Source organism: Gymnoscopelus microlampas (assembly GCF_963454915.1).
Source record: "Gymnoscopelus microlampas genome assembly, chromosome: 22".
NCBI classification, from domain to species: Eukaryota; Metazoa; Chordata; class Actinopteri; order Myctophiformes; family Myctophidae; genus Gymnoscopelus; species Gymnoscopelus microlampas.
The window spans coordinates 44,168,500-44,184,801 of NC_139959.1; the positions used below are offsets into that span (position 1 = coordinate 44,168,500).

General features: G+C 40.8%; 1 protein-coding gene and 1 long non-coding RNA gene across 2 annotated transcripts in view; one reads left to right on the forward strand and one right to left on the reverse strand.

Annotated features, from left to right (window-relative positions):
• The window catches only part of LOC311039183 (uncharacterized protein), a 396,442-nt gene extending 382,860 nt beyond the window's left edge, over positions 1-13,582 (reverse strand). The window contains exons 1-2 of the mRNA XM_084048852.1: positions 13,571-13,582; positions 9,058-9,153 (exon numbers count right to left, since the gene is read on the reverse strand). Coding sequence (XP_083904978.1) covers positions 9,058-9,122 — 65 coding nt within the window. The 5' untranslated portion in view covers positions 9,123-9,153; positions 13,571-13,582. The remainder of the gene's footprint in view (positions 1-9,057; positions 9,154-13,570) is intronic.
• Positions 1,240-3,752, forward strand: LOC311039200. Its single transcript, XR_014600140.1, has 3 exons — positions 1,240-1,288; positions 1,397-1,479; positions 3,532-3,752. It is a non-coding gene; the product is annotated as an uncharacterized lncRNA (long non-coding RNA).
• Positions 13,583-16,302: the final 2,720 nt, after the last annotated feature.

The window sequence follows — 16,302 nt, forward strand, 5'->3', positions numbered from 1 at the left end:
TTTGGCCATTCAAAAACTTGGCCATTTCTTTGGCCGTTCAAAAATAGCAGATCTACAAGCTCATAGCGCGGCACTCGGTGGCACGCTATGAGCTTGTAGATTGCTATTTTTGAAAATCTTTGAATATATATTTTTTAAAGCGAACATTTGTACCTCAAATCTTTTTCCTTTTATTTTCAAAAAACTTTTAGGATTTAGAGAACATTTTTAGAATCGGCCTCAGGTCTTAATGGGTTAAAGCTGCACTATGTAACTTTCCTCTTCTCCCCCGGATTTGAACCCGGTTTCCTGAGCAAGTGCTTTTACCATTGAGCTAATAGAGCGTGCCAACGACTCGTCACCATGGGGCGCGTGGCATAGTAGCTGCAGACATACTTGTGGGGTGCAATGTTAAGTCAACCTGTTTTATACCCCTCAAAGATGTCCGCCGCTACCAAATGACACTTCTTGACGCCCCTTTCAGGATTTTTGGCACGCTCTATAGAGCCTGCCTGCTTGCTCAGGTGATACATTGAACCTTGACCATCAGATCAAAATTCATGTCAGATCCTGTGTCTAGGTGAGACATGACCTTTGACACTAAATGTCTCAATAGAAGAGCAGGCGAGACGAAATGCAACCACCCCAATTGTATAAGTTATATAGTATTATTTGTATTAACATAATCTAACATACAGATTGTATAAGTTATTGTATTAATATACTCTACGATACAGATTGCATAAAATTACATTTTATTCCACTTTAACTTTATAACAAAAAATATCTTGTTTTATCCAAAATATATCACTTGCACTACCTTTAGACTCTGACACGTCTGAATATGGTGGAGATGCTGTTGTACCCCAAGCTATCCACGACGAAATGTCAAGTACAGTCGTACCCAGAAGAAGGCCAAAGAGTTGGAGCTGGACCTACAGCACCTTAAAGTAAGCAATGACTAATTTTAACGAAACAGTTGCATGAGTTTGCTCTTCTCTTTTTGTATATATCTATATGTTGGTTAATTGTTCTCATGTTCTTTTTTACTTAGATCTTGACCACAAATGTTAAAAAAAACATTATATAGAAAGCATGTTATATGGAGTGGACAGATGCTAGGTTCATTATTAAACTGTTATCCTACTAACGCATACATCAATTCATTTTTTTAATCCGTACCCTGTTCATGCTTTAAGATGCAACAAATTAGAGATTGCAAAACAGAAACTGGAGGAAGGGCCTCAATATAGCTCTGCAGCAAAGCCTGACATCCCTGCTGCAGATAAGCAAACCAGTGACAGCATAGGTGTGTTTAGACAGTCATACTGTTCTACGGAAAATGGTGACAATGTGTACAATATAAGTACTGTGATACTGCCAAAAGGAACTTAAATGTGATTCTCTACATTTTCAGTTGCAACTTCCTCCATTTCCTCTTCCCCCGAGTGAGACGATTTGGCATCGACACCTGGGATGTTTGACACCAACGGTGACAAGGTATTGAAGAAACATACTGTGTAGGACAGTGGTTCATAAAAGTGGGGTCCCCAGGGGGTTCCACAGTGTCCCCAGCTAAATAAGAAACAGTTAAGCACAAAAGCACTATTTAAAAAATAGGCAACGGGTCATGATGCATCGTGAGCTTGTAGATCAGCTATGTTTTGCTATTTCTGAACTATTTTTGAACAGTTTTGCCTATAGATACACACGGAGATAGACGGGAACGCCCAGGAACGCCCATTCGATTTTGGCTCGGGGGAAAACACAACGATCTGCCTCATAGAGTTACATCATACACGATCGTTTGGATCACTTTCAGAGCTATTTTATGGACGATAGAAACATTGTCAGCCAAGAAAAAATCCATCAGAAGGACAGCTGGAACACAACTTGACTGACTTATTTTTAAGATATATGTGACTAAAAAGACCAAACATTGACAATCTATGAGCTCACAGCGCGTCGGAACGCGACGCGTTGTAACTGTGAGCTAGATTGGCAATGTTTGGTTTATGTTCCCCCCAGAATACGTAAACTGGGGTTCATGTGGTTTATCACTGATCAGATTGTCCTTATATTTTATTGCATTAGTCAAGTTTCAGCACAAGCACCACCTAGACCGGAGATGTTTCCCTCTTTACATGTCCGTCTGAATACTAAAACACTCGCCCCAAAACACAGTCGCCCCGGGGCAAACCCGCCGGTATTCACCTGGTATTCCTAAACATAACCTCAGTAAAACTATGTCTAACCCTGAACTTATTTCAAACCCTAATACAGATGCAAGAATACAAGAACCGCTGGTCGGTGGAAATGGGGGCGAGCGTGTTTTGGGGCGAGTTTTCCGGTTACCACCCGTCTCCCTCCGTGTTGCCAAACATGCTTACATATGCACAGTGTTTAATCGCCTGGTAGAGACACTATTACAAGATATGATCAATTAAACTTACCATTATATCGAAACCTAACAGCCATTAAGTCATCAATAATGTTTATAGTGAATTTGAAGTACAGTTTAGAGACTGTTTTGTGAACGGCACGTACCGACACCATTATCATTTGGCGACATGCATCATTTGATATCATGCAGGATTTACACACTGCTTTAGCTCCGTGTTCATTGCCAGATTAACAATTGTGTTTTCTGTAGGTTTTTAAACGAGGATAGGTTAGGGTTTGGCTTGTTTTGTGTGTAAATCGCTGCATGTTGCGTTTCCAAACTGTAATGGCGTCGATGTCTCCTGTACTAGGAATTCACTAAAACGTGTTCTATAAACATCATTGATGAATGAATGACTTTTGCTTTTTGATATTATGATAAGTTTAATTGATCATATCTATAGAAAATGTAATAGTGTCTCTTACCAGGCGATTAAATCAGATAACCTCGGGCCATTGTGTTGTGTTGGATCCTCTGTCCAGTCAGGACAACATTCCAATCGGACTCTTGTTTAATTTGCTAATTTAACGTTCCTTGTCGAGTGGCAGCAAGGTTCTGTGCCTGTGATCTGGCAAGCCATGACGCCTGCTTTTTAAATTGGTATACTTTTACAGCATGTGAGTTTGAAAACCCCACATCCCTCTGTCTATACCAGCTGGGGCAAATTTGTGTTTTCCCCCGAGCGCGCCTCCACCTCCGTAGGTACGGCCCACTGATGATGACACTACGCCTTGTGGATGTATGGCATGCACAAAATAGGGATGCCAGGCGCAAAGGGTTATTTCACTACTGTTTTACCAGCTAGTATGTAATCCAATGACATTGTACTGTATAATAATTACTTTAACTCTCCCCACCTACAGTATAGACAGTTGTAGCATTCTGTACTAAATCTAATCCAACAATTAACATCTTCTCTATTGGAGGTCCATGGCACCAACTCTTTTCCAAATAGGGTCCACATTTGGGGGTCCTTGACATGAAAATGTCATTTCTTTACAGTAAACTGTTTGAAGTGTGCCTGCTTTTGTCCAAAATGAAAGTCTGGGAAATGTCATGGTAAAATGTGTTTTAATTTCTAAAACATGTCTTGTTTTCTTCTGTTTCAGGTCCACATTGGCTCTGGTGTGTGGCTCCAAAAGGAGATCTGGAAGATGGTGGCAGCAAACACCAAGGACTCCCTGTTCATGAAGGAGCTTGCTGTTGCCATTTGGGGGACAAGGAATGCCCCCACTAGCCCCCCAAAAGTTTCTAAAGATTTAAATCTAAATGTGTTAAGTTCATGTTTAATGTTCAAATATGGAGATATGTGGGCTTATTTATTAATAAATTCAAATGATAAAATCTTGTGTCCATCTTTTCCAGTAAATCTAATATATTTTAATGTGTAATGAAACATTTATTATCCAAAGAACCTTTTTTTTCTGAAGAACCATTATAAAACGGTTCTTTATTGAACCAATTGGATCCTCAAAGAACCACTTTAGAAAAGGTTCTTCAGAGAACCATTTTTTTACATGGTTCTTTGAGGAACCAGAAACGGTTCCTCAAAGAACCATTTTTTGATGGTTCTTTAATGCACCTTTAATGGTTCCTTATTGAACCATTCGAATAAATGGTTCTTTAAAGAACCTTAGTGTAAAAGGTTCTTTCTGGAACCAAATATGGTTCTTCTATGGAATCACTCTGAAGAACCATTTTTGGTTCCAGATCGAACCGTTATTTTTCTGTGTGTATAGGGCACATAATAGCATGTACTAAGGATTTATAGACACTTTAGGAATGTTTAACAAAGCATATGTTAAACATGAACAAGCTACCAATAGCTTGTATATATTATGTAACATCAGTTACAAATGATTTAATAATCATTTACAGATGTATTATACATGGCTTATTCATGAATAGTTTTACTACTTACTAATACCTTTATAGATGATTTGTAACCGTAGTTATAAAGGTTTTAGTAATCATTTACGAATGTCAATAAACAGGTTGTTAATGATTTGTTAATAGTCTACAAACTGCTTATAAACGTTTATAAATGCTTTAGAATGGGTCGTTACATATGATTTAATAATCATTTACAGATGTATATAAATGGCGTATTCATGAATAGTTCACTACTTACTAATACTTTATAAATGATTTGTAACCGTAGTTATAAAGGTTTTAGTAATCATTTACGAATGTTAATAAACAGGTTGTTAATGATTTGTTAATAGTCTACAAACTGCTTATAAACGTTTATAAATGCTTTAGAATGGGTCGTTACAAATGATTTAATAATCATTTACAGATGTATATAAATGGCGTATTAATGAATAGTTCACTACTTACTAATACTTTATAAATGATTTGTAACTGTAGTTATAAATGTTTTAGTAATCATTTACGAATGTCAACAAACAGGTTGTTAATGATTTGTTAATAGTCTACAAACTGCTTATAAACGTTTATAAATGCTTTATAACGGGTCATTATTGTAAAGTGCTACCCAATTGTTTCATAGATAGGACATGCACACAAGCAACCTGTCTGTAGTTCAGCTTCACCACTGAACACTACATTGTAATTTGTACGACTTCATTCACAAACTACACACATAGTAATCTCTCAAGAACAGATTCTGCTCTGCGTTGGAATCTGTCGGGGAGGTTCGTCATAATGTGTACGCACTGGGCGTGCCTTCAGATCAGGAAGCAGGCCACGCTTTACCCAATCAAATGTAGTGGGCGGGATTCACGTGTCCGTCGATCCTTCCCCACTCGAAACTAACCGAAACTAATTTAACAATAGCGTCCGCGGAGCAGACAAAACCATAGAAAGATATTCACATTTCAACTTACTCTTTCATCATAGAAACAAGTGGGCTTATAACCAAAACCATCCATGTTCTCTGGGAGAAGTGGTGTTAGTGTTCCGTGTAGAAGTATTGTTAGTGGGAATGAAAACATAGTCGCACCACCGGAAGTGATGCGCTGAAGGCAGACCAAAACCCCGGTTTCCTTGCGCACGTCAAGGAAATTAGAAAACAAGGAAGGGACAGCCTAGGGGGCGGGCCGACACCATTGCTTGCATAGCAGACGCCATTGATGTAGCCTGGTTCCATACCATAGACCCCGCCCACTCTCTGAGTGGACTGCAGCTTCAGTCTGATAATCAGGCTACCATTGATGCGCATGGGAGCCAAAACTGGAACAGGAAGTTTGGTGAAATACTATGAAGTCTATGGCAGCCATGTGGACCAGCTTGTGAACAAACACTATTTCTGAACGATTGTGTCCTTTGTCAGATAATCGGTTCAGGAATATAAAAGAAGACATATCACAGGTTTTTATCCAATCAATTCGATTTTTTTTAGCACACTGTATAATTTTATTGAGGCATCTAAACAGCGGCATGTATCGTCCATAGACTGTATAAAAATCGTCTCTGGCAGTGTTGCCAGATTTTGTGAGAGAAATAAGCAATCAGGTCTAGGAAAACAAGCCCAAAAGAAGCACCGGGTGCCAGGGGTCTTCAACGTTTTCCCAAACTGATGGGGAGATGGAGATGTATTATGTATACAATTGTGTTTCATAAACATACATGTTATTGTGCATCAATACTAAGCTATTAAAAATAATAGACAGATTAATATATTCATGCTTTTATATTAAACAAACATGTACAGGGTACAGTGAGTAGGGTGGCCGCACTGCCATTTATAAACATACCGTATTAACCGAGAACAACAATCTATCAATTGCAAAATAATCATGTATACAAGCTATTCAAAATGGACAGAATCATTTATAGATATCATCATTTATTTAATACATAAATGTGGAAAATGTTTTAAAAAAATATATGAAGACAAATGGATATTTAAAAACACACACACACACACACACACACACACACACACACACACATATATATATATATATATATATATCAAATATTTGTATATATATGTATGTATAATTTATTTTTATTTTTATTGTCTAATCAAGCAACAATTTGGCGGACCCCCTAGGCGTTGCGGACCCCTGTTGAAGACTTGCATTAGGCCATTATGAGCACTTTAAACCTTTACTGTATACATTGAAAATAGCCGATCTACAAGCTCACAACGCGTTGTGAGCTTGCAGATCTGGGTTTAAAAAAAAATCTTGAAGTCAAATGTGAAATATTGAGGATTTTTGAAACACTAACAACACAAATCTGGTACTTTCAGATGGGGGTTAGGGACGAATACATATTAACTTGAGGGTCCATGACATAAACATAATTAAGAACCACTGGTTAAAAATTTTTACATTTTTTTTTTTAAATTGTGAAGCCCAAGTCCAAATAATCAACTACACTTTAGAAAAAAGCCCATAAAACCGCAACCCACAACTACCAATATTTACAAGCAACTTCACCGAAAAATAAGCCCAAAGTCGCTTATAATAAGTGGACATGGCAACACTGGTTTCTGTCTCGGCAGTATCGCCTACTTTGTGCTCTTTAGATAGCTCAATAAACTTATACAGTGGACACATTGAAAAGCAACCCAGCAGAAAACAATGTGTGATATGTCTTCTTTTATTTTCCAGAAGCAATTACTTTACAAAGGTCTCAGTCATTCAGAAATATATTTTGTTCATGAGCTGATCCACCGGGCTCTCATTAACTCCAGTGCATTCCACTGAACTCACGGCTGCAGTCTGGCTCCCATGGTGCGACGAATCTGCCGGCTGGAATTGCTTTGACCTTCTTTACATATATATATATTGTGCTACGTTTTCTTCCGCCCAGAGCCAACTGACATAGTAACAAACAGCAGAGGTCGCTGTTTGTCCTTTTCAGTTGGCAGTCTGGGTTCCCAGATTGCACACATAACAATCTATAGCTAAACATTGGACAGGGAGGACACACTGTTATTAGACTCTATGTCTTGTTTTTCAGTTAAATATGCACATGTGCGATGAGAGAGTGCTGTCTAGCCGAGACCGATAGATCGATAGATAGATGCCAATACTTTTGTACTTTTACTAAAGTAAATTCTGAATACCAGACTTTTACTTGTGCCACACAGTGGCTGAATGGCCACACTACACATTGAAATGAAATGAAATATGTCTAGGAAAGAACACACCAAGTACAGTGCAATTCAGGTCTGTTTTACTAAGTATAGAGGGTCTAAGTGGTTACACTGAAGTGATAAATTCAATTCTCCGGCACACCTGGGCTTGCATCTAGACAGACAGACAGACAGACAGACAGACAGACAGACAGACAGACAGACAGACAGACAGACAGACAGACAGACAGAGTATAGTGTATATTGTATAGGAGGATTCACATACTTTGTGTCTGAAGGTTCAGGTTCACTGAATTCAGGAGCTCTGTCTCTAGACCGGTCACTCTGCATAGACACACAGCTGGCTGCTGAAGACTCTGGTCTGTGGTGAACACTTCTGGAATCATACAAATGTTGCTACTATTATCATGTGAACGATATGCCATATGTTCAAGTATGAAAGAGTAAGATTATTGGGTTTAGGCTCCTTGACATTGCAGCAACAAACAATAGAAGAATAGTAGAAAATAGGACTAAAACAGTACAATGACAGTAGCACAGATACATGGACGGACAGACAGACAGACAGACAGACAGACAGACAGACAGACAGACAGACAGACAGACAGACAGACAGACAGACAGATAAATATTCCATAGATGATTTCATAGATAGGACATGCACACAAGCAACCTGTCTGTAGTTCAGCTTCACCACTGAACACTACATTGACATTTGTACCACTTCATTCACAAACTGCACACATCTAACTTACAATCTATAGCTAAACATTGGACAGGGAGTTATTAGACTCTAAGTCTTGTTTTTCAGTTAAATGTGCGATGAGGGAGTGCAGTCAAGCCAAGACCAACTTGGTACTCCTGAATCGCTGCCCTCCACACTCTCCTATCTAGCTTCAGGGTCATGAGCTGTACAGTGTTGTTATAGCTAAGCTGTAGCGCTGTGTATCGATCGACAGACCCACTGTTGTTGCAATCCGTACCAAATAATATCGCCTGTCTGTCTGTCCATCCAATAAAATATGTCTAGGGGGCGTGGCTGAGAATCTGGGGGAGCGGCTGAGAAAGGTACCCATCACCACCTCAAGGTACTGTTTTGAAAATAGCGACGACCAGCTTGTTACCACTGTAGATCTGCTTTTTGGTGAATTGCACTGTACTTTGTGCTTTTTTTGCACCAAGTACAGTGCAATTCAGGTCTGTTTTACTAAGTATAGAGGGTCTACGTGTTTACACTGAAATGATAAATTCCATTCTCCAACACACCTGGGCTTGCGTCTAGAGAGACGGACGGTAGGACGGACGGACAGACAGACAGACAGACAGACAGACAGACAGACAGACAGACAGACAGACAGACAGACAGACAGACAGACAGACAGACAGAGTATAGTGTATGTTGTATTCACCTGTTTCCTAGGCTGTGTGTTTTCCACTTCCTGTCGATTTCATTGGATATCATTGGTCATCTGACCAGTTTCATTGGATTTCATTGGATCAAATCGACAGGAAGTGGAAAATACACAGCCTAGGAAACAGGTGAATAGGAGGATTCACGTACTTTGTGTGTGGAGGTTCAGGTTCATTGAAGTCAGGAGCTCCTCCTTTAGACCGGTCACTCTGCATAGACACACAGCTGGCTGCTGAAGACTCTGGTCTGTGGTGAACACTTCTGGAATCATACAAATGTTTCTACTATTATCATGTGAACAACATGTAATATGTTCAGGTGCAAAAGAGTAAGGGCGGATTCAGACTGGGTCCGATTGATTCGAACCGTTCCAGAGTACCATTGGCCTCTCTCAGCTGGCCAGTATTCACATTGGCCAAGATTCTTCCGCACCCGAGACCATTTTCATTCAATAGTAATGGTAAATATGTGCCTCATGGGGGCGCTGTTGACTATGGGGCTTTGGGAGACGGAGAATGTCATTCACAGAAGAAGAGTCACTTGTCAGAGTGTAGAGTGAATAATAAAGTTTGACTGTGTTCCTGACGTTATCTTGAGTTATAATAATAACAGAACAACAATAAACAACCAAAGCAGTGTGTGCGTTGGTCTTTGAAACCTCAAAATGTAACGTTGTCTCTCACGTCTCTGTTATTATCAATATGATAGCGACGTCACTGATGCATCCTTGGTATTTTAGCAGTGACGTCACCTACGAATCCTTGGCATATTTATCCTAGTGGCAATGTTCGCTACACATGTGTTTTTTGTTTACGTTTTTTCACGGCTCGCGCTACTCAAACACTAGCGGGATTATTATTTCTTGTCAACATTCAAGTAGAACTATGAGAAGGTATAACCCAGCTAAAATAATGTGTCATTATAAAAATATATAAATGATATATGATTAGCAGTCCACTTCCTCCTGTCAGTACGGATGGATTCACATTGCAACGTTCCGTTCCCGAGTCCGCTTCAATCGGACCCGAGACTACCTCCCCAGGTGGTTTCGGGTACGGTACAGTGATGCGTTACAGGGAACGGTTTGCTATGTTCACACTACCTCAACATCTGCCATGTGGTCCGGGGTGCGCACCGGGGTGAATCCGCCCTAAGATTATTGGGTTTAGGCTCCATGACATTGCAGCAACAAACAATAGAAGAATAATAGAAAATAGGACTAAAACGGTACAATGACAGTGGCACAGATACATGGAAGGACAGACAGACAGACACATATTCCATAAATGATTTCATAGATAGGACATGCACACAAGCAACCTGTCTGTAGTTCAGCTTCACCACTGAACACTACATTGTAATTTGTACGACTTCATTCACAAACTGCACACATAGTAACTTACAATCTATAGCTAAACATTAGACAGGGAGGACACGCTGTTATTAGACTCTATTTCTTGTTTTCAGTTAAATGTGCACATGTGTGATGAGAGAGTGCAGTCAAGCCAAGACCAACTCAGGACTCCTGAATCGTTGTCCTCCACACTCTTCTATCTACTGTAGCTTCAGGGTCTTGAGCTCTACAGTGTTGTTAGCTAAGCTGTCGTGCTGCAGTGCATCTAGGTGGTGTGCTTCTTGCCTTTCCTGGGCTGCCCTGGGATAGCTCCCATAGTGTCAGTTTGCGTGCCACTAGTTCCGTGTGCCTGACCCTCATCCTTTTCTCTCTGACCCATGGTAGGTCCCCGTAGATCAGTGTTTGCCAACCTTTTTGGTACCAAGGCACACCTGGCGATCGATCGTCCGATAGATATAGATAGATAGATGCTAATACTTTTGTACTTTTACTAAAGTAAATTCTGAATACCAGACTTTTACTTGCACCACCCCTTGGCTGAATGGCCACACTACACATTGAAATAAAATAAAATATGTCTAGGGGGCGTGGCTGAGAATCTGGGGGAGTGGCTGAGAAAGGTACCCATCGCCGCCTCAAGGTACTGTTTCGAAAATAGCCACGTTACCAGCTTGGTAGCACTGTAGATCTGCTTTTTTATATTTTTTATAAATTGAAAAAGAATGCACCAAGTACTGTGAAATTCAGGTCTGTTTTACTAAGTATAGAGGGGTCTACGTGGTTACACTGAAGTGATACATTCAATTCTCCGACACACCTGGGATTGCATCTAGAGAGACGGACAGACAGACAGACAGACAGACAGACAGACAGACAGACAGACAGACAGACAGACAGACAGACAGACAGACAGACAGACAGACAGGCAGACAGACAGAGTATAGTGTATATTGTATAGGAGGATTCACATACAGATGTGCCACTTCAAAACTTCACATGTCCTGCCATCGCCAAGACAGTACATTTTCAGGGGATTCCCAGGGCAATAAGAGGGACAAAGAAGGGCATTTAAAATGCTGAATTATTTTGATGATCACTGCTTTTATGATGCTAATTCATTTGAGCAACTGGTCAAATCACCTTTCGCCTCATAATGAGTCTGACACCTTGTTCAACACACATTATTTTGTTCTCATGTATATGGATGTCTGTTGAAGGGAAAAACGGGGGTGTGTAGTGACAACTTCTTTTCAGGGGCAAAACAGTGCATTTTAAGGGCAGAAAAGGGAGGAAAAAAATGCCTTTTCAGGGCACTATCAGGGAAAGAACAGTAACGTGTGAAGTTTTGAAGTGGCACATCTGTACATTGTGTCTGAAGGTTCAGGTTCATTGAAGTCAGGAGCTCCTCCTTTAGACCGGTCACTCTGCATAGACACACAGCTGGCTGCTGAAGACTCTGGTCTGTGGTGAACACTTCTGGAATCATACAAATGTTTCTACTATTATCATGTGAACAATATGTCATTTGATCAAGTGCAAAAGAGTAAGATTATTGGGTTTTGGCACCTTGACATCACAGCAACAAACAATAGAAGAATAGTAGAAAATATGACTAAAACGGTACAATGACAGTGGCACAGATAACTGGACGGACAGACAGACACATATTCCATAGATGATTTCATAGATAGGACATGCACACAAGCAACCTGTCTGTAGTTCAGCTTCACCACTGAACACTACATTGTAATTTGTACGACTTCATTCGCAAACTGCACACATAGTAACTTACAATCTATAGCTAAACATTGGACAGGGAGTTATTAGACTCTATGTCTTTCAGTTAAATGTGGGATGAGAGAGTGCAGTCAAGCCAAGACCAACTTGGTACTCCTGAATCGCTGCCCTCCACACTCTCCTATCTAGCTTCAAGGTCATGAGCTGTACAGTGTTGTTATAGCTAAGCTGTCGCGCTGTGTATCGATCGACAGACCCACTGTTGTTGCAATCCGTACCAAATAATATCGCCTGTCTGTCTGTCCATCCAATAAAATATGTCTAGGGGGCGTGGCTGAGAATCTGGGGGGAGCGGCTGAGAAAGGTACCCATCACCACCTCAAGGTACTGTTTTGAAAATAGCGACGACCAGATTGGTACCACTGTAGATCTGCTTTTTGGTGAATTGCACTGTACTTGGTGCTTTTTTTGCACCAAGTACAGTGCAATTCAGGTCTGTTTTATTAAGTATAGAGGGTTTTTCAATTCAATCTTTATTTCAGACCCAGGAGGATCCATATCACAAGAAAACAACACCACACAGTAAAAACAGAAAATAAAATAAAATAAATAAAAATAATGCAAATAGCTTACATTGTTCAGTTTCTGACATACAGACATGTGCGCCAATGGTTCCACAATCTAGAGGTGAACCTGACAGAGCTTCGTGTGGGGTCTGTTATGACAGCGATTATGTCATTTACTGACTCCAATGCTCTACACATAAACCTATACATAAGGTTGCGTAGCACAGCAGCACAGGTGGGTACCCCAACACTAACAAACATCTGGCTTGCACTGGAGCTTCTTGGAGCTCTCAGCAGCAGCCTCATGCAGTCATTATAGGCCACTGTAAGGCGCCTGAAGCTGCCTTGCCTGAAGCGACTCCAAAGGTGGGCAGTATACAGTGGTGTACAGAAGGATCTAAACAGTGAGATCTTCACAGGTACTGAGCACATGCTAAATTTGCGGCACAGCATGTTTGCTTGGGCATACAGCTTACGCCGCTGCCTATAGATGTCTTTGTCATCTGTTAGGTCATTGGAGATAATATGTCCCAAATAAGTAATCTCACTGCACACACTAAGGGCAGTGCCAGCCAGGTAGAAGTCAGGAAAGGTAGATCATCTGTCTTCCCTACTTCGGACAATCATGACCTTACTCTTTTTAGCGTTGTATTTTATATTAAAATCAAAGCCATACTGTGAACATATCCTCAGTAGCTGTTGTAGCCCAGCACTATATGGACTAAAGATGACTACGTGGTTACACTGAAATGATAAATTAAATTCTCCGACACACCTGGGCTTGCGTCTAGAGAGACGGACGGACGGTAGGACGGACAGACAGACAGACAGAGTATAGTGTATATTGTATTCACCTGTTTCCTAGGCTGTGTGTTTTCCACTTCCTGTCGATTTCATTGGATATCATTGGTCATCTGACCAGTTTCATTGGATTTCACTGGATCAAATCGACAGGAAGTGGAAAATACACAGCCTAGGAAACAGGTGAATAGGAGGATTCACGTACTTTGTGTGTGGAGGTTCAGGTTCATTGAAGTCAGGAGCTCCTCCTTTAGACTGGTCACTCTGCAGAGACACACAGCTGGCTGCTGAAGATTCTGGTCTGTGGTGAACACTTCTGGAATCATACAAATGTTTCTACTATTATCATGTGAACAACATGTCATTTGTTCAAGTGCAAAAGAGTAAGGGCGGATTCAGACTGGGTCCGATTGATTCGAACCGTTCCCGAGTACCATTGGCCTCTCTCAGCTGGCCAGTATTCACATTGGCCAAGATTCTTCCGCACCCGAGACCATTTTCATTTAACAGTAATGGTAAATATGTGCCTCATGGGGGCGCTGTTGACTATGGGGCTTTGGGAGACGGAGAATGTCATTCACAGAAGAAGAGTCACTTGTCAGAGTGTAGAGTGAATAATAAAGTTTGACTGTGTTCCTGACGTTGTCTTGAGTTATAATAATAACAGAACAACAATAAACAACCAAAGCAGTGTGTGCGTTGGTCTTTGAAACCTCAAAATGTAACCTTGTCTCTCACGTCTATGTTATTATCAATATGATAGCGACGTCACTGATGTATCCTTGGTATTTTAGCAGTGACGTCACCTACGAATCCTTGGCATATTTATCTTAGTGGCAATGTTCGCTACACATGTGTTTTTTGTTTACGTTTTTTCACGTCTCGCGCTACTCAAACACTAGCGGGATTATTGTTTCTTGTCAACATTCAAGTAGAACTATGAGAAGGTATAACCCAGCTAAAATAATGTGTCATTATAAAAATATATAAATGATATATGATTAGCAGTCCACTTCCTCCTGTCAGTACGGATGGATTCACATTGCAACGTTCCGTTCCCGAGTCCGCATCAATCGGACCCGAGACTACCTCCCCAGGTGGTTTCGGGTACGGTACAGTGATGCGTTACAGGGAACGGTTTGCTATGTTCACACTACCTCAACATCTGCCATGTGGTCCGGGGTGCGCACCTGGGACCATAGTCTGAATCCGCCCTAAGATTATTGGGTTTAGGCTCCATGACATTGCAGCAGCAAACAATAGAAGAATAATAGAAAATAGGACTAAAACGGTACAATGACAGTGGCACAGATACATGGAAGGACAGACATACAGACACATATTCCATAAATGATTTCATAGATAGGACATGCACACAAGCAACCTGTCTGTAGTTCAGCTTCACCACTGAACACTACATTGTAATTTGTACGACTTCATTCACAAACTGCACACATAGTAACTTACAATCTATAGCTAAACATTGAACAGGGAGGACACACTGTTATTAGACTCTATTTCTTTTTTTCAGTTAAGAATGCACCAAGTACAGTGCAATTCAGGTCTGTTTTACTAATTTTAGAGGGTCTACGTGGTTACACTGAAGAGATAAATTCAATTCTCTGGCACACCTGGGCTTGCATCTAGAGAGAGAGACGGACGGACGGACGGACGGACGGTAGGACACACAGACAGACAGACAGACAGACAGAGTATAGTGTATATTGTATAGGAGGATTCACATACGTTGTGTGTGGAGGTTCAGGTTCATTGAAGTCAGGAACCAATCCTTCAGACCGGTCACTCTGCATAGACACACAGCTGGCTGCTGAAGACTCTGGTCTGTGGTGAACACTTCTGGAATCATACAAATGTTTCTACTATTATCATGTGAACAATATGTCATTTGTTCAAGTATAAAAGAGTACGATTATTGTGTTTAGGCTCCTTGACATTGCAGCAATAACCATTTCAAGAATAGTTGAAAATAGGACTAAAATAGTACAGTGACAGTAAAACAGATAAATGGACGGACAGACAGATACATATTCCATAGATGATTTCATAGATAGGACATGCACACAAGCAACCTGTCTGTAGTTCAGCTTCACCACTGAACACTACATTGACATTTGTACCACTTCATTCACAAACTGCACACATAGTAACTTACAATCTATAGCTAAACATTGGACAGGGAGGATACACCGTTATTAGACTCTATGTCTTGTTTTTCAGTTAAATGTGCGATGAGAGAGTGCAGTCAAGCCAAGACCAACTTGGTACTCCTGAATCGCTGCCCTCCACACTCTCCTATCTAGCTTCAGGGTCATGAGCTGTACAGTGTTGTTATAGCTAAGCTGTCGCGCTGCGTATTGATCCACAGGCCCACTGTTGTTGTAATCCGTACCAAATAATATCGCCAGAAAGGGAAAACCTCCATATACCTCTGCCACAAATTCCCCACAGCGTGTCACGGTTGTGATATCCAGCTATTCATTTAACCATCTGTTCCACTGTGTGTTGGTTCCTCCCAGCACAGTTCCACTGACCCCCCCCCTCCACTATTTTCAACAGTAATGCCTGCTGCATCAGATCACATCTGATCTGACTGTCATCAGAGTTCTTGAGTTAGAGAAAACCTTCAAATAAATAAACAGACACATATTCACACATGACACAGACTGTTATAAGACAAAAGCATATTCAGAGGTTTGTCAGCTGTTTTCAGCTGTAAGGCTCGTTAATTAACCCACAGTCTCATAGGAGGATTCACTTACTTATTGTCTGGAGGTCCAGGTTCAATACTGAAGTCAGGAGCTCTTCCTTTAGACCGGTCACTCTTCAGAGACACACGGCTGGGTGTTGGAGACGGTTTGTCAGGTCCCTTCCCCTCTCTCCCCACAGACTGACCCATCTTTAGGTCTTTATTAAACC